Source organism: Oryza glaberrima, chromosome 9, assembly GCF_000147395.1.
Source record: "Oryza glaberrima chromosome 9, OglaRS2, whole genome shotgun sequence".
NCBI lineage: Eukaryota > Viridiplantae > Streptophyta > Magnoliopsida > Poales > Poaceae > Oryza > Oryza glaberrima.
The window spans coordinates 19,860,420-19,885,395 of record NC_068334.1 but is presented as its reverse complement, the minus strand read 5'-3'; the positions used below and the strand labels follow the sequence as shown (position 1 = coordinate 19,885,395).

The window sequence follows — 24,976 nt, the reverse complement described above, 5'->3', positions numbered from 1 at the left end:
TCGTGTTTTTTTTGCCTCTGTTTTGTGCCAGTGTTGGTGTGTGGGATTCGTCGGTTTGCACGCGATGTCGAGGTAGGTCCATGGCGAATGTGGCCAGGCAAGATCGTTGGAGGAACGAGCCGACCGATGTCCAGCTTCCGTTTCTGCTGCTGCTGCTGCTGCTGCTGCTGACGATGATGATGAAGACGAGGGGAAACGACAGTTATTGCATGGTGCTCAGCTGAGAGCAGGGTTCAAGATCACGTTACCGGATCGAAAACCGCTCATGAACGGTATCTCCATTTTTCACGAAAACTGTTGGTAAACCAGCAAAAAAAAAATCAGACAAATTTGGTTTAAAAAAGTTAAAATTTAGTTTGAATATTTTTAATTTTGAGCCGGCTTGGAAGTCCGGTTTTCACGAAAACTAGAATGTTGAACGTTAAGATTGCTTCTTGCTGCTGTATACTGGACTTTGTGGATTACCAGAAACACTATGGTGTTTAGAGATAAATTGATCTACTCCCCCCTAATGCTTCCTTTCCAAACTACTTCTTTCTTATTATAGTGGTGGCCTCGATCTGATCCAAGGTGTGGAGATTGGTGAGCTGGAGTTGCTGATAGGAAAGATAATGGAGTTCAGTGCTGGGCTTCGCCAGAGTAGAACAGGTGTAGGGTAGCTCTAGATTGATGTGTAGTTTCTTTTGAGGGACTGTGGAAGCGTGAAGAGTTGTGTCTTTCTATGTCTCCAGCCGTGGCTATTTTGATGCTTTCGTTTCTGAATGTCTAGTAGTTGGTTTGCTGATGGTGCTGTGTCATTTTGGTCTGTACTCTGCTGGTAAGCTGGAATCCAAGCATAACTCTGATGATTAGCGTTCAATATAAGCTGGGTCCTTGTGACTTTTTCTCTAAAAAACAAAACTAGACTGTTTTTTGTTCTTTTAGTTTGGATATTTCAGAGTTTTTTTTTAAAAAAAAAAATCTGAGATTACACGTTTCATTTTTAAAAATTAAGGGTGGATTGTTATGGCTGCCAGCTGATCCAATCTAATTCAACTAAATAAATAATAAGCCTAGATCAATCCACACATGTCCCTATCTAAAATCGGTTTATCTTCGTGTCAGCACCGAAGAATCAGTTTATTACCACCAACAAAAAAGAACGCAAAAGAAAAGGAATCATTTTCTGCAGAACTAGCTATTCAGAGATGGGGAAAAAAATTACAGGTGATCATATTACTGTCACAAAGGCCAAGCACAGCGGTACGTATCATTTTCAGGACGAGTCGGCGTTGCACTAATCACATCGATGGTGCAGTGCAGTGCTGGATCAATCGTTAGATTAGATAGATTTGCTGCTTTCTGTTTGTACTGGAGGTAGCAGCAGCTGCTAGATACTTTGAACGCCTCTGCAATTAATCCAGGTTGGCCAGCAGCGTTAACGACGACGCAGCAGAGATTGCTCCAGCGATCGAAAGCTACCTGCAGCTTTCCACCGTGTAATGCTAGCTAAGTAACATTAAAGCTCATGCTAAGATATTCAGCAGTGACACTGCACTTACCTTTCATGTGAAAATGATATGTTCCTAACCTGTAATTAGTCGAGTAGTTACATGAAAGCACCAGTTCGGCTCTGTCGGTTACAACCAGCTTCAGTTAACTGAGATCTAACAGTTACCTTATGCAGGGAGAAAAATCTCTTACATATAGTGATATGGATGATAATGTGGGGATTGTCTGATCCGAAGGTCCTCTGCCGGAGTAGGGGTGTTATCGGCACCGAAGAAGAGAGGAGCTCAGTTAGGGATCTTGGCACGGATCTGACAGTGGAGAAATCTTTCTCAATTTTTCAGTCAAATGCCACTTAGCAAATCTGGATAATGTTTCAGTTTTGAGCTAAAATAAGATGTTCTGTGAAACATTGTTAGATTGATGAAATATTTATTGGTTACAGTGGGATTTTCTTTTCCATTATTTTGACTCCAACATGCAACAAGAATAATGTTTTCAGATAGACATGTGCCAGCTAAATAAGTTTAGTTGAATCATACGTAGGTAGCTGGTAGGATCAGGGCATAACCATAATGCTGGTGACTCTACACACCACTTTGATCAAATCCAGAAGACCAGATTAAACTATATGTGCAATGCTCGATCTTTGCATAACCTACGAATGGACATTTTCTTTTTAACAAAGGTAACAATCAATCTTGCAGAGTTTCAGGTATCCATTCCATCCAACTAACTTGACGCCCATTAGTTCCAGTCGTTTACTTACTTTCTCTGATCAATTACTGCACAGCAAATGGCAAACGGGGAGGAGTGTTCGATCGATCAGAACGATTTGATTTTCTTCAGGCAGAAGCAAAAGGAAGAAACAGAACGACGAAGAACAATCGGTGCACAACCTCGGCAGTACACAATGCTGCTGCTGCTGCTGCTGCTGCCGTGTAAAGCGTACAAGATGATCTACACTTATATCGGATAAGAGATCAGGCTAGTTCTTTCTTCTTCTTTTTTTTTCAAAACCTTTTTCGTCTTCATCATCTTCTCTATCGCAAGAAGGAAAAGCAGAGGACGAGGAGAAGACTAGATAGATAGGCGTCAGTGCGTCACCTTCCACTGTTCTCGTACGACATTGGCATTGCCAAAGCCCAGCCATGGGGGAGTCCACCTGCTAGTAGCTCCCAAATTTGCATTCGTTTCTTTCTTTAATTCTCCTCTCTCTCTGTCTGTCTGTCTGTCTGTCTGTTGTCTCTGAAGAGATCATATGATCAAATCCTTTGCTTGCCAAGGAGGAGAAATGGGGCATTGGTTGATGGCAGATTTGACGACCTCCAAACAGTCATCAGCTGTTGCTTTGACGGATGATACGAATCAATCCCTGTGTTCTTGGATGCATCTGCATGGCATATGGCCCAGGAGGGAAGGGATCAAAGGCTAGACACTGTTTCGCTGCTTTTGTGTGCATGCTTTTTCTGAATGTTTTTTTCTTGCCAGCCTTGCCACTGTTTCGCTTGACCTTGCACAGTTGCACGTAGCTGAAGTCAATGGGCAATGTTGGCCAAGTGCCGTTGAGGTGGAGTCCATGCGGCGCCAAGTCATCTCGACTCCGACGTGACTGCCGTTCATCGGTTCATGTGCAAATTTCTCTCTTTTGTACTCTTTCTTAAAAAAAAAACCAACTCTATAGATTTTTTTACATAAAGGATTATCAAACCTGGCCTCTACAGCTTCGTGAGGTGTACACAGCCAAATAATCAAATTCAGAGAATGTATGTTCAAATTTATCTTTAGAATTGGATTTTTTTTAACAAAAGGAATACTTTAAGAGTCATTTTTTTCTAATAGCCGAATGATTTTATGATAACTGTTAAATGTACAAAAGAATGGATGAACTATGACAATTAAAAAATGGATTTGAAATAGTTGTTTAAGAATCGTATATGAAAGTATTTTTTTTATATATAAGAATTGTATCGCTTAAGGGCCTGTTCAGATTGCCAAAATTTTGGTAAGATAGCGATATTGTTAAAATTTTGGCACGATTTCTTATGTATTTACTAAATTTGGTAACAAAGTAAACGTAGATATTTTTTTTAACAACTTTAAAAAAAAAAGTGATATGGTTGAAAATGGTATCAAAGTGAATAGGCCCTAAAAGCCGAGAAAGCTTGCTGCTGAATGGAATTCCATTCCTCAGAAAGAACACGCCCGAGAAGGGCACCAAACGACTCAAATGTTAAGCAACTGAGAAAACGGCGGTATACGTGCCCCCGTACGTACACGTACGTATATACATACAACCCTGTGTCATTGCACTAGGTATATTGATGGTGATCTCATCCGGCGACGGCTGCGTTATGTCAATGCCATGTCAAGCAAAGGGAAACGATGAAATTAAAGAAGTCAAGTTGCAATATTGCTAAAGAAAAGGAAGAGTACACTGTACACAGGTGCATTGCATTGCATGGACCGGCTGCTGGAAAAAGATGGGGAAGATTTGGGGCACTCTTTTCGCCGAGATATAAAGCGACCGATCGATTCACGTCTGCCATGTCGGCATTGCACATTGCCTGCCGCTTTGCACGTACGCATATATAAGCCAATTTCATTTCTAGCTGCTGCTGCCGCCGTCGTGGTGGGGCCTACGGGCTCGTCACCATGTTAATTTTAGTTATCTGCACTATATCTCCTTTTACTATTTCCTGCACTTTGACATGGATTTGTGACGGCCGGAGATAATCTTAGTTATTAGTAGATTCTAGGAGTAATCGGCAAAGGCTACGACTACTCGCCAGCTGAGTGAGTTGCTTTCTCTACCTCTCTCTCTTTTATGCACTATCACTGATTCATATTATAAGTCGTTTTGACTTTTTTCTTAGCTATATTTTTTTAAGTTTAATTATTTTTTTAAAAAATATAACAATATTTTAAACACAAAACAGATGTATTATCAAAATATATTAAATATTAGTTTTAATAAAAGTATTATTGTGTTCTTTACATTGCTAACTTTTCATAAACTTGATTAAAATTTAAAAACTTGAAAAAAAAAATTAAAAGCAACTTATAATATAAAACGGAGGGAGTGCAACTTACTCTTCCTACCTTTTAATCATCTGTCATCAAGCGGTTTTTCCAGTATTTGGTAAAAGTAGCTTTGGTAGTGATAGAAGTGTTCTGTTATCTCGGCAAGGAGGAGGCGGATCAGGCGAAGGTAGATCCCGTCGGCGGCAGAGGCCTAGAAGTCTAAGAGGCAGGGGAGGATTCCGATGTCGGTGACGGCCCTATGGGCGATGGAGACCTAGGAATCCGGTGGAGCGGAAGCGGATCCTTTTAACTCGCGTCTGGTCGGCTAGTTTTGATTGGACGATGACGGATGAAGGTGGGCTTACCGGCGGAGCGTGGCATCAACTCACTTGAAGCAAGTGGATGAAGATGACACTAGCGGAGTTTTGTAGCAACAACGCACTAGGGGCGGCGTCAGCTAGACGATCTCCACTCGTCGAATATGGTCGTTTCAGTAGAGGATGTTAAGAAGTAAGGATGTATTGAGATAGTAGGTTTTTCTTTTTTTTTCTTTTTTTTTGTGTGTGTTCTCCTCTTCAATGTGGTGTGAGCCTAAGTGCTCTTGTATCATTTGGCTGTGTATATCCCTTGTGGATATAGAGACCGGGTTAATAAAAATCCATTATCAGAAAAGAAAAAAAGAAGTTATCTGTTTCCTGTTATACCATGTTCAAAATGGATAGACCTTGAACTGTTTTATTCATTGTAGGTCCATAAAACTGGCTCTAAAACAGTAAGCACATTGGAACCCATTTGCACATGGGCCTTTACAGGGACACCAGCTCAAATTGTCATGGAATAAGTCTTTTATTTCTCCCTCATATATTGCTCCTGATTGAATCGTACCCTCAACCGCAAAACCTGATATAATGTCTCCTCTATCTTCAAAAACCGGTACAAATCGACTCCTTCGATGATTTGGAAAGCGGTTTCTACCGACGTGACAGGTTGACTGTGATTGACTCATTGAGTTAGCAAGTGGAACCCACGTGTCAACGACTTCCACCTCATCTCATCTTCTGCCATGCCGTCGCAGCCGTGGATGGCCACCACGGGATGGGGGAGGCAAAATAGACTTAAGCCTATTGTCATACATTTGGGCCAAGTATCTTGATATCCTGTACTCCTGTTGTACTACCAGACTACTGCACCAGAGGGAAAGGATCAAAGGAATCAGCATCTGCAGTCTGCACTGCAATGAAGTAATGCAGCGATGCATGCTGAAGTTGATCAGTTCATCAGATGGACCATGCCATGCACCAGAGTGGTCCAAACTCTGCCTGCCCAACCTTTTCAGTTTTCACCATGCATTCAGATTATTCAGAGTCAGCCATGCGACTATAGTACTACAGTAGTACGTGCCCACAACTGCTGCCGCTATAAAATCACAACGAGACCGGAAAGACCCTGACGTTGCAACTGTGTCAACAACTGGCACTGCTCGAGACAAGCAGTAACCAACAAGATCCATCGTGAAAGGATTCAGAGTTTCAGACATCGAGCCCAGATAATCAGAACAGATGATAGTTTGATTCAGAATTCGTGAAGACCATGGATTTGATTCAGCAGCATTCAGGATTTAGATTTCTGAAGAGTGAAGTGAAGACCATGCCTGACGTGTACGTACAAAATAAGGAAACGCTCATGTGATCGACTCACCGACCCATCTGCATACACACGTTGTCCCATGCCCTAACCCACCTGCTTCTGTTCTGCAATTCTCTAATCTCAAAAAAAAAAATGTTTGGTTGCCGCAATGTGTAGACCCTGCTTTTTTTAATGCACTTGATAGTGCAGTAATAAGGGGTATGTGGTTTTAATCCTAAGGTTTCGTATTTAATCCTCAACACCCTCACAATTTCTTTTAAAAAAAATGTTCGCAGGACGTCTCTTCCTTCAAATTTAGGGAAAAAAATGTCACAGGTTTGGTTGCTGCAATGTGGATACTAAGGGTGTGTTTAGTTCGCGAAAATAAATTTTTTGGGTGTCACATCATATGTTTGATCGGATATTGGAAGGGGTTTTAGACACCAATGAAAAAACTAATTTCATAACTCGCCTGGAAACCGCAAGATGAATTTATTAAAGCCTAATTAATCCGTCATTAGCATATATGAGTTACTGTAGCACTTTATGGCTAATTATGGACTAATTAGACTTAAAAGATTCGTCTCACGATTTTCAAGCAAATTGTGCAATTAATTTTTTTTATCTATATTTAATGCTCCATGCATGTGTCAAATTAAGATTCGATGTGAATTTTTTGAAAAAAAAAGTTAGGGCTTGATCTAGGCTGTGTTGGAAGTTTGGTTGAAATTGGAACGATGTGACGGAAAAGTTTGAAGTTTGTGTGTGCAGGAAAGTTTTAATGTGATGGAAAAGTTGGAAGTTTGAAAAAAAATTGGAAATTAACTTTTTTTTGTGACAGGAGACCAATTAATTAATTACTTCATCTTCCCAATTAATCAACCAAGTTTTTGTACTAGATGCGGCTGCCATTCACCGATCCATGGTGATTGATAATCTATACAATTCGCGAATCGCAATACGGCCCGAGGTCAAAATGTCGGGCCGGCCGGCACATGGCGCCATGGCGGATCAGCACGGCTGGCCTGCACGAGGTGTGCTCCGGCGGATGACGGCGGTGGCGGCGGCGGCGATCTCTACCACGGCAGCCAGTGGCGGCCGCGGGAGGTGCAGAGCCACGCGAGCACGGCGGCGGCCGCTTGGCCGGCGACGGGGAGGGGGCTGGGCGCCGTCAGCGAGGCGCTGCTCGACGCGTCGTAGTAGCCGCCGTTGCCGCCGCCGCGGTTGAGGAAGGAGACCGTGTCGTTGATGAGAGGCAGCCCCGTCCCCGACGCCGACGGATTCGTGGCGCCGCCGCCCACCGACGACTTGAGGCTGGATATCATACCAGAGTTAGCTTTCTAACGCAGGGTTGGTTGATCACTCATTAGGCTTTTATCACGAACACATAAAAATATTACACACCAATATATTAGAAGAAAGTAATAAACACAAAGTAATCGACAATCGGCCAGAAGACCGTTGCTGAGGGCAAGAACAAAAAGGAGGCTAATTGCACGGCTATGGCTTATACGTGTATGACTTTCTATGGCGAGCATATTCATCGAGGCAAATTATCTACTCTCTCCGTTTTATAATACAAGCTGTTTCGTTTATCAAGTTTATAAAATAAATATAGTAAACATTTAACGAAACTAATTAGATATTGTAGATTTTACTAGCTTTTTTTAAAATTTTGATCAAACCTAAAGTTTTTTATTATTTTCTAATTAAATCAACTTATTATAATATATAAAAAAGGAGAAAGTAGTTGCTTGTAACTTAATCAGTCGGCACAAGACGTTAATAAAGCCTGAAATTAATCATCTTCAACGTAGTCACGTACATTGGATCATGCATGATCATTGACCAACCATCCAACCCACGTTCTTGTCAAATGATTTGATGGTTGGCAGTGGCACATGATACTGCATTTGATCAGGCTCACTGAAATCTGAATCGACGATTCATCTGTTCGGCTTAATTACCTGGAGATGATAGGGCAGAAGACGACGAGGTAACTGGCGGTGCCGGAGGCGCAGGTGAATGTGGACGTTGCGTCATCGTAGGCGTAGCTGTAGGCGCGCGGGCACGCGTTCTTGAAGAACTGCGAGTACGCCGACGGCCGGCACGTCGCCGGCGTGCCGAACGCGCCGTTGCAGCAGTACTCCGGCGTGCCGAACGCCTCGCACGCGCTCCTGCAGGCGATGCCGGCGCCGTCGGCGCCGGCGACCTTCAGGTCGGCGGGGCACGGCCCGTTCAGGTCGACGAGGCACCCCGTCGCGCCGCACGCCGCGCCGCCGCCCTGGGGAACCACCACCATCGGCAGGTTGGAGCCGTCCACGAGGCTGACGTCGTAGAAGTCGTTCCCGCCGGCGCCGTCGAGGGTGAACTCCGCCAGCGTCGCGGGCGGCGCCGCGCCGCCGCCGCCGCACTCCACGGCGCCCGACCCGCAGTCGCCCGTGGCGCACGCGAACCGGCCGGACCCGCCCGGGTCGGCGCCGCAGAGCGTCCGCCCCCAGACGCGGCCCGACCACGCCGCCGGCGCGTCCACGGCGCGCGACTCCCCCGGCGCCAGCGCGAACCCCGTCGTGGCCAGCGGCGGCGACCCGGCGCTCGACAGGAGCCCCGGCCACACCGTGTACGCGCACGAGTTTGTCAGCGTGAACGTCGTGCACAATGCCCCTGCAACAACAGCAACAACAGCAGCAGCAACAATCTCATCAGAACACAGCTACTACCACATTGCACAGCTGATCACCAATGCAAGTACGTACTTGAGAGTGAGATGAGTAGGAGAGTGACGGGGAGGAGACGGCGAGCCGTCGCCATTGCCGGTTGCAGCAAGCTAGCAGCAAGATGGATCAAAAAAAGGAAAAAACGAAACGAGTGTATGTTTCTTGATGGATTCTTGTGGAGTTTTCGTGGTAGCGATGCGATTGCGCGTAATCAAGCACCGGGGTTTATAAGTTATAAGAGACTGAGAGCGCTTGCTTGGAGCCTCGTGATGGCCGGTGCTGTGCGCCTGTCCGCAGGTCAACATGTTATGCTGGCTCAACGTTCGAGTTTGCAAAGAGGAGCGGCCAATCAGAGGCTGACACGTGGTGAAACCGCGAGATTTAACCCTGGTATGAAGCGACAGCTGAAAAGCCTTTTCGTGTACGAGAATGCTACCTAGCGATCGATCGCTATCGATCGATAGGGATCGCTAGGAGCGATCAGATTTCTGATTCTTTTCCTCCACCTGATTTTCTTTTTTGGCATCGCATTACTTTTTTATTTTAGTAAATTTATGTACCTAAAGTTTGTACACCTCAAGTTTACACATCTCCACAATTTTTTTTTAAAAAACAAAAAGTTAGAAAAATTTATGTATAGAAATACTATATATAAAAAAATTGAATTCAAATTCAAATTCAAATTTGAATCGGGTATGTAAACTTTTAACTTATAAACTTTGGGTCTATAAACTTTAGATGTATAGAAATACTATATATAGAAAATATTTGAATTCAAATTTAAATTTGAATCAGATATAATTTAAATTCAAATTTGAAACGGGTCTATAAACTTTAGGTCTATAAACTTTAGATGCATAAAAATACTATATATATATAAAATATTTGAATTCAAATTCAAATTTGAAACGGGTATGTAAACTTTTGACTTATAAACTTTGGGTCTATAAACAACTTTAGGTGTATAAACTTTAGATGTATAGAAATACTAAAAAAATTTGAATTCAAATTCAAATTTGAATCGGATATATAAACTTTTGACTTATAACCTTTTAGTCTCTAAATTTAATTGTGTAAATTTGAGGTGTATAAACTTTAGATGTATAAATTTACTAAAATAAGAAAGTAATACGGTGCTAAAAAAGGAAACCTGGTGGAGGGAGGGAGGGGGGAGGTGGGGAGCGAATCTGATCGCTACCCCATCCCCACGGCGATCGATCGCCCATTATGGGTCCCCTTTCGTGTAGCAACACTCGGCTAATTACCAATTGGCAGTGGTATTAACATGTTTACTTCACGCTAGAGCATCACTTGATCATCTTTAGTAGTACTAACTAATCTTTACAGTAGCTTGAAGCAAAAATGTTGAGTTGAATCCCAGAAAAATTGCGAATCTAGAGGAGGCGAGGTGAGCGTCTGTTGTGCGGAATGCAGAGACATTCGTCATCCTTCCCGGAACGCCAAACCGGGATTCGCGGTGAAGAATCTTAGGGGAGAGAGTGTGATGAGCTCTCCGAGTTGGCTGCCAACAGCCTGCTCATATGCATGCTCTGCTCAAGTCAAATTTGATCCCATCTCTGACACTTCCATCACTACCTGTTTATTTGCTTATTATATGCTCCTCCATCTTACAACTCGATCTGAGAGATGCAGTTAGTTATAAAAATTGTGTATTTTTCAGGGTTTTAAATCTCTCGCTATCTCCCGTTATAGCTGTTTGAGAAGGGTTCTAGCTATTTACTCTCATGTACAATTTAGCCGCTATAGCTCCATTTAGTCAGCTGTTTGAGAAGCTAACCGCTAAATGCCTTAACTCGCTATTTAAAACATTGGTATTTTTTGAACTTTCTTAAGACTTTTTTTCTTTTTGCGAGGAAGAACTTCTTAGATTAGTGCTACTATGATATATACGCTTTTCTGTATCTGTACTTATTGTGAAAAAGAGAGAGAGAGAGTAACATCAGTGTTGACAGTCATTTGGACTGGACAATACAAACTACTACATGATCTTCCTGTTCATCTGCCAAATGTGTTTGCCGAATGCTGTTAAACCCTATTTCAAGTTTGTGAATAGCAGCTCAGGTGCTACATTACCACTAATGACCTCAAGTACTACTCGTACTTGTATAATCAGCCGGATAAATTTGTCTGGTCGCCTCGTGTTCAGACTTCAGATGGGCGGCTGACTGCTCACCTATTCAGAGTTCAGACGGCGGGGCTATGAATATGCCTTAGACAAACGAACCGGTCGTACATGTTTAGTGCTAACAAATACTAGTACTCCAGTACCTAACAGGATATTTTGACAATTGTGAGGTTCTACTGATGTACCACATTTTTCTGTAGCGGACGGTATGTCCTCATCGATCGAGTTTGATTATTTTATCAGTGGACTCTACTTCTGAATTTAGCCGGGATGAACAACTCCCAATGTTCAGACTTCAGAGGCCCACCTTATCAGCCCAACAAGTAGAGCCCATGCTGCAGTGCCTGTTCTTCTCACTCAGGCCCGATCCATGTCTCAACAAGAAAGGGAAATGGGCCCTGTTGCACCAACTGGCAACTGACTAAATGGAATAAGTTCCTAAACGGTGTGATTCTTTTTTTTAAAAAAAATACATATGAATTTTATAAAACATTGTTTTAAATTTATTTTTAACTTTATAGGAGTAAATTTAATTTATTTGTCATTCAGCCAAGAACGACACTCCGTTTTTGCTTTATTTTAGCTACTGTTTCACCTGACGCCCTCTAAAGATTAAAAACAACCGACAAGTGTAAAAGGATCCATTTACAAAGATAATGTCGACACTTGTTACACAGAGTTTTTTTTTAAAAAAAAAAATAGCATGATGACCAAACATGGAGGCTTATGATGTGCGATTAGTTGCAGGCACGCCCATCTTTTTGCCTGCCTGCTCCACCGATGTTTATTCGACGCGCTGAACAATCGAATGCAGACAAGATAATCTAGCTACCAGCTTAACACACCAAACCAATCAATTCATCAGCATTTAACTAATCCACGACCACAAAGAGGATGGAATCGTGGCGTTTGATTGTTTCCAACCGCTATAGCCATATGCCCATTTTGCATGTGATGAGTGATGACATTTGAAAAGCGCAGAGAAAAATACCTTTCACCGATGCAGGCTTTGGCAGCGGCTGTGCACAAAGGATGAGACTGAAATTAGAGGATCCAGCCATTCCACTGTCTCCAGATGACAGGTATACTGCAGAATCTGTGAACCATCAGGAGACACCTGCACAATCAGTTTCATGGCTGTCGCTATGCTCGTATAGGAAGGGCCCATCTGCTGTTAATACGAGCAACAGACGGAACCTGACACTGCCAGGTATGAGAAAGGAAGAAATGGCTAAATAGTGTTAGAACAAGATCGAGATCCAAATAGTACCCATGCAACCAATTAGTTTCAGTCTTTCAGAACCTCACATACCTGAACATGGGTCATGCACCGATTCTTGATAGGAAAACTACAAAGATCAGCTGGCAATTGCTGCGACAGTTTGGTCAGGTAATAACTGATGACCTCAATCTCAGGCTACATCCTGTTACACCACATGAAACTGAGTATGTGATTTGTTTGAACTGACGAAATGGGTTGTCTGAAAGGTACTCGTAACAGGACTAGATAGGGGCCTAGCCAAGGTTATGTCCACATCAAAATTATGAAGCAAACTGCTGTTGCGGTGATGTATATGGAGAATTTGGAAAGCACAACTTATTGCACTCACAACCACGAAAAAAGAAAGTAGGTACTTGATCGATACGCATTTCCTAAGTAAATAAGTGTTCCAGCATACTTATCATGTATAGTAATTTCAAAGAATGGCTACAGAATACAGACGTACAAGTCATAGGAATATGGTCCGCCGCCTCATAGTATATTAGTATATACAGAAAACAATGATGTACTGCTACAGATATGCTGCAAACAAGAATGATATTCTGATGGCAAAGACTATAAGATCGAAACAAGTACCTGGAACACCTTTGCCAGTATAAGGTTAACCTCTGGTGAAGTTGACTAATGAAAAGACTGGAACCTGTAATTGCATCTGAAACATGAACGAAAAATTGGTGAAGTGTACAGTCATCATTGAGCAGTGAAAACAGTCTAACTGTGAGGTTGCACATGTGCGCGCGCACACAAGAGCAAGAACCTTGAAGTAAAGAAAATTTCTCTTATAGATGAGCGAAATGTAATATACACGATACATAGGCCAAAGAGAGTACAAGATGCTAATCTCCCAAAACTATACCTCCAACAAGAGCAACTTAAGTTCTGACCATCAAAGCCTACAAACCCCCAGGACACCTGAAGCAAAATTACCTCTCAGCATGAAAAACCCAACAAAAGGTGTAACTTTAACAACTTTTTTCCTATGTCGGGGATAAAAAAAGGTTTAACCAGAGTATAAATAGAAGCCACCCGATGTATGTACAGTACTTGGTCATTGTAAAGAAGAACAGCTTTATATTCTTCTTTCATGCCTTCCAACAACACAAAGTGATTTAATGGTATCCTTTTGCACCTCTGGATTGGTACAGTTCCAATCTGATCTTGGCCTCTGGCAACAAGTTCTCAATTAGCGGATCTTGCATCATGAACGACTGTTTGGAGGCCCATTCAAGCACCGTAAGGATCTCTGCTTGCGCCAACTCCTCGCTATCTGGGACGTTGTGTGCAATGTAACATACAAGGGCGAGTGCTGCAAGCTGAACCACCTGCTCACTAAAATACACGAGCTGAACAAGGTGCTTCGCACCACCCGCACTGATGATCGCTTTCGAGTGATCAACGCGCAGGTAGTTCTCTGTGCATGCAAACTTGGTCAGGGAAAGTGCTGCCTCCCGAGAGACATCAGCTTCCCTCTCATCAAGAAGCTTCACCAATGGCCCAATGATCCGAGTCTCAGTTGCACGGAAGGTTCTGGACAGACAGCCTAATGAGATAATGCAGGGAATAAGGAGATCATCATACTCAGCCTTGTCGACAACACGTAAGAGTTGGTCAACAACAGCACGGGCAGCAGGAGAGGTTGGCTTAAATGCTGACCGTCGCAGGTCGGAATTCTGCTCAGCAACACTGCAGATTTCCATGAGAGCCATGGCAGAATTGTATTGCACATCACCTTCGCCTTTCTCAAGTAGCACCGCGAAGCAGAGCAAAGCCCTTGACTCAGTGATGCTCTTGCAGATAGCTGCATTGCCCTTGGCAAGATGCCACAGCGCCTTTGCGGCATTTGCCTTCATAGATGCCTTTGTCTCAGGGTCCTCAAACTCCCTGCCCCTCGTAGTCGCTCCTGACAACGATACGTTGTGCTGCTTCGATGCGACGACACCGCCATTACTGACCTTACCACTGCTCCCATTAGGCTTTGCAGCCATGGTGGAATGCACCAAACTGTACATCTCGTTCTTGCTCTGCGAAACGTGTCCACCTGGGTGCCTCGTACCGCCATGCTCCCCCGCGTCCATCAAGTCCGGGATCAACGCCCCGCGGGTGCTGTTCTTCTTGTCCATCACCACGGAATGTATGGACATCTTGGACGACGTCACGGCGTACTTGGAGTGCTCCTGCACCGTCTCGAACGCGAGGTGGCCGACGAGCAGCCGGATCACGTTGTGCGACGCGAAGGCGTCCTGGCACTTGGGGTGGTTGGCGGCCAGCTCCGAGACAGCCCAGGCCACCGTGGCCTGCACCTTCATGGGTCCCTCCTTGAGCACCTTGGCGAAGGCGGTGCACGCCCCGGCGTGGACCATCTGCTCGACGCACTCCGGGTCGCGGCCGAGGAGGCCGATGGCGAGCGCGGCGTTCTCCTGGCCCTCGAGCTTGCCCTCCTTGACCAGCCTGAGGAGCGGGGGGACGCCATCCTCCTCGATGATGAGCTTGGAGTACCTGTCATTGTCGCGGGCGAGCGAGACGAGGCTGGCGGCGGCGTCGGCGCGGGCGTCGAGGTTGCCGGTGTAGAGCACGGCGATCTGCTCCCAGATTAGGAAGAGGATGGGCTCGTTCTGGGCGATGGGGGGCAGTCCAATGTGCGCGTCGAAGTCGTCGTCGTCGGAGGCGGAGGAGGAGACGCGGAGGAGCCAGGAGAGGTCGCCGATGGAGTTGTCGAGCTGGTTGGCCATCTTCTTGAACGACCCGGCCGGGATGATGGTGAAGACGCGGCGGACGACGCCGTGGGCGCGGCACTTGTCGACGAGCGCCATGGCCTTGTCGAGCGCCTTCTCGGTGTCGTCGAAGATGCGGCGCGCGGGGCGCTCGTACAGGTCGGCGCGCGCCGCCTGGCGGAGCTGCCCGGCGAGCCGCTCCACCTTGGCCTTGAGCTCCATGCACTCCTGCCGGAACGTGTACGCCTCGTCCGACCACTTGATCACCTGCTCAGCGAGCTGGATCGGCCTCGCCAGGATCTGCTTCAGATCGTCCATCTCTCTCCCTCTCTCTTCCCCCACCTCCCCCCTCGCCGCCGCGCCGCCGCCGACGAAGTCAACTCCGAGCAGCAATGGGGTGGGGGCGGTGGTGGAGTATCCCGCCCGCCCGCCCGCCCGTAGGCTCGCCGGGAATCCTCTCCCTGCCTCCTCCGCGGGAGGGGAAGAATTGGAGAGGGAAGTTGAAGGTGGAGGTGGAGGTGGTGGTGATGGTGGGGAGGAGTAAATTTGGAATAGGTCCCTGCTTTTTTTTGGAGCGGCGGGTACTACTACTACTTGGGGTTGGGGTGCGCGTCGCGTGAGCTGGTGGGGAGAGCCAGCCGAGCCGAGGCCGGCAGCAGCAGCAGCAGCCAAGCAAACCGCCCGCCTCGTCTCGGTGCGTGCGGGCGTTTCGGTCGCTTCCGCGCGCGATATCTGCGGTGTTTTTTGGGCTGGGTGCGGGGGGAGTCAATGGACGGGGTGGGGGGTGGTTGGCACGGACGGAGGCTGTGCAGGCTGGATTGGATAGTTGGAGCGGCGACGTGGGGAGGGGAGGGGGGAGCAACTGCTACGCTGGTTAGGTGCGGCACCACGTGGATGAACTCGTTTTGTATGGAGCCGTGATGTGCGGTGCCGGTGATGTGCGGTTGCTGGTACTCTCTCCTGTTTTATGGGGACGTGTAGGGGCCTTTGGGGGGGGGGGGGGGGGGGGTGTCCAGGCACGTTCCTAACAACATTTTCGAAATTGGAATGTTTAATTATAGAGAAAAGAAATGATCAAATGAGGTTGAGACTACGGTAGTGTTGAAATGATTCTTATATTGTGTGTGAAATATAGTCGCATCTATTAAAACGGAAGCAAAAGTTAAATATGTTTCCTTAAAACATCACGCATAATATAATGTGACATTTCATACGTAGGGCAATAAAAAAATATGACAATAGTATAATCCTGGGAAGCATAGCCAGGTAGAAAACTATAGCCACACGACACGTCTATCACCAAAAACCGCACGCTATTAATAAGATATGAACACGACATCATGAAGGAAAAAGAATCTTCTAAACAGCACCTTCTACAATACCGAGAGTGCTGCCACCGCCTATCGTGGTTTTTACCTAGAGCATTCTATCAAATAGTAGGAAAGATCACTCGAATTATCTATCAGAGGGCAATATCTAGAAAATGAGGCTGCAGCCAAGTGGACACAACGAGGAGAGTGCAGTTGTAACGGAGTAACAGACTTGTTGGTCATCCCAGCACTCCAATTGGCTTCTGATACCTCCTTGTTTGCTCCCAAGCACCCATCATGGAATGGTGACATAGTGGCGTTTGATACTGTTCCTTAATCACACACAAAAAAAGACTCATTTCTTGGACGTATGGTCATGGACACCACCTAAACTGCCACCATCCCGGATAGCAAGGAATACCAACAAGCTGCACAACTTCAGGGGTAGCAGAGCAACATCGTTGTCATCGCGCCCAATTGCAAGCTTTTCTTCACGGCAAAAGAATGCAAGTGTCGCATTGCCAGTGTCGTCGTCTCGTGCACCAACCGAACAGAACGAACACGATATGGGAAAAAGAAAGGCCTCAACATGGTGGTACAGCTTGTAGAAAATGATTTTTAGGCTATTGTTCTACACCAAAAATGCTCGCAATTTTTCCCTCACGAAACAGAAGTGCTCGCAATTTTCCTAGTGTTAGATCCTACTGGTGTTAGATCATGTGCTCACGCAGCTGTTGGTTTATAACTTTTTTGACTTCTTGAGAAGAAGAAGAAAAAACAGCTGTTTGATTTGTTCGTGTGGTCCACCTTGGTGTTACAAACTTGCAATTAGTGCGAGAATCAGGCGACTTAACAGCAAACGGATTCTGCGTTTCCAACTAAATTAAACTACTGAAGTAACCCGTTATTTGCTGTCTGGAAGCGAGCTTGAAATGGTCTTCATGCCAAGTTGCCAACCTGGTCAATGCAGCTAAAGAAAAATGGTTACTCACATACTAGTACATTGCTCCCGTTCTTTTTTGTAAGAAGATTAAGATTAAGATTTTCGTAATATATTTTTCAAACTGCTAAACGGTGTGTTTCGTGCGAAAACTTTCTATACGAAAGTTGCTCTAACATAGTAACATATCATATTAATCTGTTTTTCAACTTTGTAATAATTAAAACTCAATCAATCATACGTTAATACCATCTCGTTTTACGTAAAAAACTTAACCTCCATCCCTCATTTTCAGGAGAAAAGAACACCACCATTGTTCGACAGGTAGTAGAATCGCAGAATGGACTTGGTCAGTAGAAGATCTCCTCGCTCACATGCCACTCACCGGCTGACCAAGTAGTGGTAGCCTGTCAGCCACGCACGCGCGCAGCTGATCGATTCCTCTTGACACTGAACCGGCGGCGCCGGTGAAGATGATGGCAGCAGTAGCAAATGTAGCAGGGACAGAAATGCTACCAGGGAATCATCCAATGTTCAGGTACTGTGGGTGTTTGATCCCTGTGAACCGAAGAACAGCTGGGAGAAGAAAGTTCAGGAAATGGAGAAGACGACGAGCGATCATATCAATCTGTGGTCTTGCTTGGTTGTTTGCTGCGGCGGTGGAGAAGACGACATTGCCATAGCAGATGACTGAACTGTGTGTCTGCATAGCTGAACTGCTGAAAAAAAATAAAAGAAATTATCGGCTACAGTTTCTAGATGCTCTCCTCATCTTGTTGGTTATCGGTCGCAACCAAAATTTTTACTTAACTTAAGAGTTAATTTTAGTTTTTTTTAATATCGTAGTATATTTTCACTCTTGAAATTTAAACCATCAAGGAAATGTAAAAGTTTCAGTTTTGATATAAATTATTTTTTCTTCCTTCATTTCTCTATGGCTTCTACTACCTTTGTCCCAATTTAAGTGCAATTATAAGTTTTCGTGTCCAACGTTTGGCCGCCTGTTTTATTTGAAAAAATCATGAAAAAAAAATAAAAAAAGCCACACATGAAGTATTATTCATGTTTTATCATCTAATAACAATAAAAATTAACTAATCATGGAAAAAATTTCAAATAAGATGCAATATAAAACTACACACTTTTTGGGATGGAGGTAGTACTGCCTAAAAAGGGAAATGTAAATATCATAGTTTAAAGGGTTAATTGGATCCATGCCATTATAATTTTCACGGTTTTGAAATATGACATTACTATTCACCTATTTGTAACCATACCATTATAATTTCCCAAGTATTGGAGATATGCCTCTACATACCCTTTCAATGCATTTTCTAATTATTTAGGACCAAAATACCCTTGTCTTCTTCCTTCCTCATCCCTCCTCATCTTCTCAACGAGTCTCTCCTTTTTTTTCGCCGGGCTGGCAAAACTTGCCGGCCAAAGTTTATTAAGAAAGAAAGCGAGAATGTACATTATTTCCTAACGCCCCAGGAACAAAACTCCGGGAGCAGAAAAGCAGAGAAAAAGCTACTAAAAACCCCTCCTTAAACAGGGCCGCCCCAACCACAGATCACTCTATTGGAATCAACCCCGCAGCTGTCCAGGTCTCCCATTCATCCATGATGGTCACACATAGATTGACAGGGGAGCTTGCTTTCCTTTCAAACACACGCGCATTGCGCTCTTTCCAAATCAACCAAGTCACCAAAATGACACCCGCATCAAATACCTTTCTCTCTTTCTTAGCAACAATCTTACGAGCATCACACCACTAGGAGGAGAGATCAGCAGACGGCGTTGTTTGAAGGAGACCAAGGCGACCTCTGACAAGGCCCCAAACCTCCTGAGTGAAGGAACAGCTACTAAAGATGTGGTGGCATGACTCGCCGCTGATTGAGCAGAGGTGGCAAATTGGGGCAAGATGCCAGCCCCTGCGTTGAAGGTTGTCGGCAGTAAGGCAAGCGCTCTTCATCGCACAAAACATAAAGAATTTGCATCGTTCCGGCGCCCGGGATTTCCAGATGATCTTGCCAAGAGCGCAGCGAGACCGTCCCGTGGACAAAAGTGAATAAGCCGATTTGACGGAGAAAGTTCCCTTAGAGTCTGGACACCACCTCAACTCATCGCGCACCCCATGATCTAGCTGCACTAGTGCTAGAAGATCCCAAAGCGCGAAGAACTCCAGGAGGGCCTGGACAGACAGGCCGCCCCGAACGTCTCCTACCCAAGAATTCTCGTGTAGCCCTTCCGCCACCGATTTTGTCTTGTTGTGAACATAGGAAAAGAGCATAGGGAACGATTTGCGATTGAGCCCCCTCCCGGGAGCCAGCTATCAGTCTAGAAGGATGTTTGTTCACCATTGCCCAGTTGCACCATGTAGCCAACCGCAAAGCAGTGCGCCACTTTTTTGTCTATTGGCTGCACAAAATTAACCCAGGGCCTCTTAGGCTGGACACGGCAGAGCCATGGCCAGCGAGTTCTCAAGGCGACGCCCATGAGATGCAGGTCCTTAATGCCGAGACCCCCGTTCTCGATTGGTAGACAGAGTTTATCCCAGGCCACCAGGCTGCAGCTGCCCGCTGCATTTTCATCCCCTTTCCATAGGAAGCCGCGACATTTCTTCTCAATTTCCTTGATTGCCCAAACTGGTAGCTCCAGCACGGACATGAAGTATAACGGCAACACCATCAACACATGCTTGATGATTGCGAGCCGAGCATCCGGAGCGAGGAGCTTCGGCTTCCAACTAGCTAGACTCTTAGCAAGACGATCCATCATTGGCTGCAGGTCCGCTTTTCCCGGCTTGCGCACTGAAAGAGGAAGTCCAAGATAGACGATGGGGAGCAACCGCACCGGGCACCCCATCACTTCAGTCACAGCCGCAAGTTGTTTGTCCGAGCAATGTATGGGCGTGATGGAACTTTTCGCGAAGTTCGAGACCAAACCAGTTGCATCCCCCGTAAACCTGAGTAAAGTGAGAATGGTTGAAGCATCCTGAGTCGAAGGATGGAAGAAAACGATGGCATCATCTGCGTATAGCAAAGCACGCAGAGGAAGCACGCCACCAGCAAGAGGCGACAGCGCGCCCCTATTGGCAGCGGTAGCACACAAAGCGGCAAAGGTCTCCATGACCAGCACAAAGAGCAGCGGCGATAAAGGGTCGCCCTGCCTTAAACCTCTTGCCAACCTGATCCTTTGTGTGTCACGCCCATTGATACATACAGTAGTTGACGAGGAGACGAGAAGCACGGCAATACAGTCGCGCCATTTAACTCCAAAACCGAGATGGCGAAGGAGCTCAAGCAGGAATTCCCAGGACACCGTGTCGAACGCCTTTGCAATGTCGAGCTTGAGTAGGATAGCAGGGCATTTCGCACGGTGAAGCCTCCGCACTACCCCCTGGACATAAAGGAAATTCTCCTGGATCCTCCTCATCTCGATAAAGGCCAACTGAGCCGGGCCAACGAGATCGCCCATGCGAGCAGCAAGCCTAGTGGCCAAGACTTTAGTGAACAGCTTGATGAAACTGTGGATTAGGCTAATTGGCCTATAGTCGACCAGCTGCATTGGGTCTTCCTTCTTGGGGAGCAAGATAATGGACGCCGTGTTGAGAAGGTGAAGGTGTTGCGAGTTCACGTTCAACACCAGGTTCAGCGCCGCCACCACATCCTCTTTCACAATTTCCCAACATCTCTTGTAGAAGGCTGTGCCGAACCCATCCGGCCCCGGTGCGCGGTCACTCGGCATTTCTAGCATGACTTTCTTGGCTTCATCCTCCGAAATCTCAATTTCCAGCTCAGAGAGATCAAGGGTAGGGAGACCAAGGCGTCCTAGGTCGAGCGCCACCATTGGTGGCGAGGGCGAGCCCATAATTTCGATGAAGTAGTCATGAGCCATAGCCAATTTGTCCTCCTCTGTCACCCCCCAAACTCCGCCTTGCTGCAGCACAGGAATTGTCTTCTTTCTTCTTCTCGCGTTGATCTTCAAGTGGAAGAATTGGGAGGCTGTCCCACTGTGCTTGAGATATTGCAGGCGTGCCCGCTGCCGCAGCCGAATGCGCTCCAGCGCCGCGAGCACCAAACACCGGCCTTTGAGTGCCGCACGCAAAGAACGCTCCTCGTGGGACAGCAGACGCAAGTCCATAGCACCGTCCAGTCTTAGAATTATCTCATGCGCCATCGCAAGTTGCAAACGCAACTCGCTAATACGACGCTCACCCCACGACTTCAGCGCCGTCGCCGTCACCCGTAGCTTGAAGTGGAGGGAACTTAGGGCATTCGAACCAGTTGGCGCCGCATCCCACGCTGACCGGACCACCTCCTCGAAGCCTTCCAGATGAAGCCAGAAAGCTTCAAACTTGAAGCGTCGCGATCTGTGCACCATCGCCTCACAAGCCAGCAGAAGGGGGCAATGGTCAAAGGCCAACGAGCTGAGCGCCTGCAGATGTGTGTCACGGAAGAAGTCCTCCCAATCAGCATTCACCAAGACTTTATTGATCTTGGTAATGGTTGGTCGTTCTTGCTCACTACTCCATGTGTAGCGTCGGCCGAACAAGTAGAGCTCACGGAGCTCCAAAGTGTTCAACAGACCCCTGAACCAGTTAATCAAGCCTCTATTGACATTGCCATTGTTCTTGTCCGACTCTGCTGCCAGGAGGTTGAAATCACCCACAATGCACCAGGTCCCCTGCACGCACTGTTGCCCCACCCAGGTTAGCTCCTCCAGGAACTGAATTTTCTGCTCGGTCTCCTGGGGTCCATAGACATTTGTCAACGTCCACGACGCACCCCCTTCCAGATTGGTCACACACAGCGAGAGCGACCATACCCCTTTATGAAGACAACTCATATTGAAACGATCACTGCGCCAGGCAGTGAACAACCCCCCTCTAGTTCCCTCAGCAGGGATGAACTCAAAACCATCTAAAAAAGAGCCACAAGATTGAACAACAAGCTGTCGATCAAGCACGGCCAGCTTTGACTCTTGACAACAAAAGATAGAAGCGCGGGAGGATCTAACCATCTCCGCTACAAGAGGCCTTTTACCAGCATTATTCAGGCCTCTGACATTCCACACCAAAAGAGAACACGACATTGAAAGAGGGGCTTCAAAGCGCAAGCGGAGAAACAGGGCTTCAGCAAACCTCGACGCTCTGAGGAGACGACAGCCTGACGTTGCACAGTGCTGCCAAGGCTTGCACATGGGCCGGCACAAGAGAGGACTTGAAGAGCTCCAAGTATTTGAGGATGTCAGTGTCTTCCACCTTGCTCTCGTCTTCAACCACCCTGAGCTTCTTCATGAGCACACGCTGGGCTTTGGACGCCGAGTGCTGGTGCCGCCCGCCATTAATGGTGGCCAGCCTTTCGCTGCGTCTTGGGGTGTGGGAGTATGGCTCAATCCGTCGTTTGGATCGAGCTGGTGTCGCCTGCGGACGCGTGCCGATGATCGCCGCCGGCTGGGGTGCCACAAGGTCACCCAGCGATGGAACTGCCTCACCCGAAGAGAGAGACGCGGCGGCCGCTGGGAACGCAGCGCTGGGAAGTGCCAGGGGGCCATCAATGACCTGCGAGGTCCGCTCCGAGTGGGCCAGGGAAAGCGGCACCCCTGGCGAGCCGTCCTGAGTAAGGCCCAAAGCGGCCCGGCGGGTAGGCCACTTGCGGCCTGAGGTTGGGAGGAGGTGGCGTCTGCGGTAGACTATTTGTGGGCTGGCGACGTGCACCTCGGGCCACGGCCCAAGAACCATCTCCAGCGCCCCTGTAGAAAGGGGAACCGATTCCCGCTCACCGGGCGGATTGAACGTGAGGTTCGTGCCCTCCACAACTGCCGGCGGCGCCACAGCTGGAAGAGGTGGCGACGACGTAAATGCCACTGAACTCAGCAAATCTCCAGCGGGTTCTTCGAAGGATATTTGCCTGGCAAGCCCCACACCCAGGGACTCCTTTACATGTGGGTCCACCACTAGTTTTGCTGGCACTGATGTTGGGCGAGTTAATGAGCCCGGCCCCATCACGACTGTCTCCATGGAGATCAGCGCCTCGTTTGGTGACGCGTGCTCGACCGTTGCTCCCAAGATGGTGACCGTTTCAGGCCCTTCCGGTGCGAGCATCGGCGACGAGACCACGTCGGAGATGACATCCGCCTCCAAACCGCCGAGGGCCGTGGCCGGCGGGGATCCCAGAGACGCCAAGGCCGCCATCACTTCCGGTGTGTGCTCGAGCGGAGAGCCCAAGGCGGAGGCCGGCTCCATCTCGACTGGCGTTGGCTCCGGCGGGGAAAGAACCACCTGAACGGAATCGCAAGGACGATCCGGAACTGCTCCCGAGATATCCGTCGACGGTGCTGACGCTGTGACGGCTAGCAAATGCGGCCCCCTAGACGCGGCTCAAGGGGCCGCTGTCGTTGGAGACCCCCAGCCGTTCCCGACCTCGGCCCCGCGAAACAATGACCACCGCCCAGAGGCTAACCCAGGCCGGTGCCATCGATCCTGCCGAGGAAGGTGCCGTAGGCGCGCTTGCGCAGAGCCTCGCGATCGTCGTTGTATGGGTCATCGGGGGGGCTATCCAGCAGCTGCTGAACTGGGTCAACCACTTCCAAGACGTGGATCAGCAGGTCGAACGAGAGGCACCTCTTCTCTATCGGGGGCGCCGGCGGTGTCTGCGAGACTAGCGGCTCGTGTATGTCAGGGTCGTCCATCGCTGGCGGCATCTACCATTCTTGCATCGGCTCCGGAATGTCGAGGGTGAATTCCTTGGGAATTTTGGACAGGTCCACCGACCAGGCCAGCACCTCCGTCATGCACGCGTCAACTGGCGAGAACAGTTCGATGAACTGGCAGTCAATCTTGTTGAGGAACTGCTTGATGGCTTCAAACTCCAATGCATGCGCTGGGAGCCCCTCCACGGCCAGCTTGACGACAAACAGGAGCTTGGACCTCCGAGCATGAACTGAGCGGTGCCAATGACGGAAGGAGATCGACGCCCCCTCCACGCTGAACCTGCCGGACCACCTCAGGACGGATGCGCAGTCCTCCTCACGCCGAAAGGAGATGAGGAAGTCCGAGGGCCTGGTGACCTCGACGCGAACATCTTCCGAGGGAACCCTGCAGCGACGCCCCAAAGCTGCGACCACCATCGCCGGCGAGACCTCCCTTCTCCCGGACAGCACCGACGCGACCAGCGCGCGCCCCCTCATCTGCTGCTCAATCGCGGCCATCCCAGGGGTCCAGGACAGGACTCCACGGCCCCCTTGCGGCCGCAAGAGGGGGTCTCCAGCTCCAATGTCTTCCTCCATCGGCTTGGTACTGACGGACTTAACTAGGGCGGGCGGGGGTGACGCAGTAGGGGGCAGCGCCGTCTTGCTATGCACCGGTTGAGGATGCTCCTTGTCACCTGGGACAGAAGCGCTGGTGCTGGCGGCCAAATGCTGGGGACGCTTGGGCGCCGCAGCCGCCGGCACTTTCCGAGGAGGGGTGGCGTCGATGTCGACCTTGCAGTTGCGCTCGATATGACCTGGATACCAGCAATGATAGCAGGTTGGGGGTTGATTGCAGGAAGCCTTAAGGTGCCCTAGACCTAGGCAGCGAAAGCATCTGCCGTGGAGCCAACGCGGAATCGGACGGGGCTCCGACGGAGTAAATGCGGTGGTTGGCCGACCGGCAGCAGAAGAGCCTTTACTCTTGCGCCTCACCACACGCCACCCCGCGTCGACTTCCTCCTGCGACAGGGACGGA

General features: G+C 47.8%; 2 protein-coding genes across 3 annotated transcripts; both read right to left on the bottom strand.

The window, feature by feature from the left end:
- Nucleotides 1-6,939: 6,939 nt before the first annotated feature.
- LOC127784096 (thaumatin-like protein 1b) lies at nucleotides 6,940-9,160 on the bottom strand. The gene is made up of 3 exons (XM_052311285.1): nucleotides 8,895-9,160; nucleotides 8,106-8,802; nucleotides 6,940-7,452 (listed from the first exon to the last, which is right to left on the bottom strand). The coding sequence occupies exons 1-3, from the start codon at nucleotides 8,947-8,949 to the stop codon at nucleotides 7,215-7,217; spliced, it is 990 nt and encodes a 329-aa protein (XP_052167245.1). The 5' UTR covers nucleotides 8,950-9,160; the 3' UTR covers nucleotides 6,940-7,214.
- A 2,396-nt stretch (nucleotides 9,161-11,556) lies between these two features.
- Nucleotides 11,557-15,574, bottom strand: LOC127785175 (uncharacterized). Of its 2 annotated transcripts, XM_052312597.1 has the most exons (3): nucleotides 12,860-15,574; nucleotides 12,314-12,425; nucleotides 11,566-12,204 (listed from the first exon to the last, which is right to left on the bottom strand). In XM_052312597.1, exon 1 carries the CDS (start codon nucleotides 15,310-15,312, stop codon nucleotides 13,393-13,395), a length of 1,920 nt encoding a protein of 639 aa, XP_052168557.1. In that variant the 5' UTR covers nucleotides 15,313-15,574; the 3' UTR covers nucleotides 11,566-12,204; nucleotides 12,314-12,425; nucleotides 12,860-13,392. The 2 variants fall into 2 exon arrangements, with proteins under 2 accessions (XP_052168556.1, XP_052168557.1); XM_052312596.1 differs by having other exon boundaries at nucleotides 11,557-12,204; nucleotides 12,314-15,574.
- Nucleotides 15,575-24,976: the final 9,402 nt, after the last annotated feature.

Bases quoted from the DNA above. Each gene is read 5' to 3' on its own strand.
- LOC127785175 (XM_052312596.1), bottom strand. From the start codon at position 15,312: ATGGACGATCTGAAGCAGATCCTGGCGAGGCCGATCCAGCTCGCTGAG.
- LOC127784096 (XM_052311285.1), bottom strand. From the start codon at position 8,949: ATGGCGACGGCTCGCCGTCTCCTCCCCGTCACTCTCCTACTCATCTCA. The intron at 8,803-8,894 runs GTACGTACTTGC...CTGTTGTTGCAG, and splicing joins CCTACTCATCTCACTCTCAA to GGGCATTGTGCACGACGTTC. The intron at 7,453-8,105 runs GTAATTAAGCCG...TATGATATCCAG, and splicing joins TTCTGCCCTATCATCTCCAG to CCTCAAGTCGTCGGTGGGCG.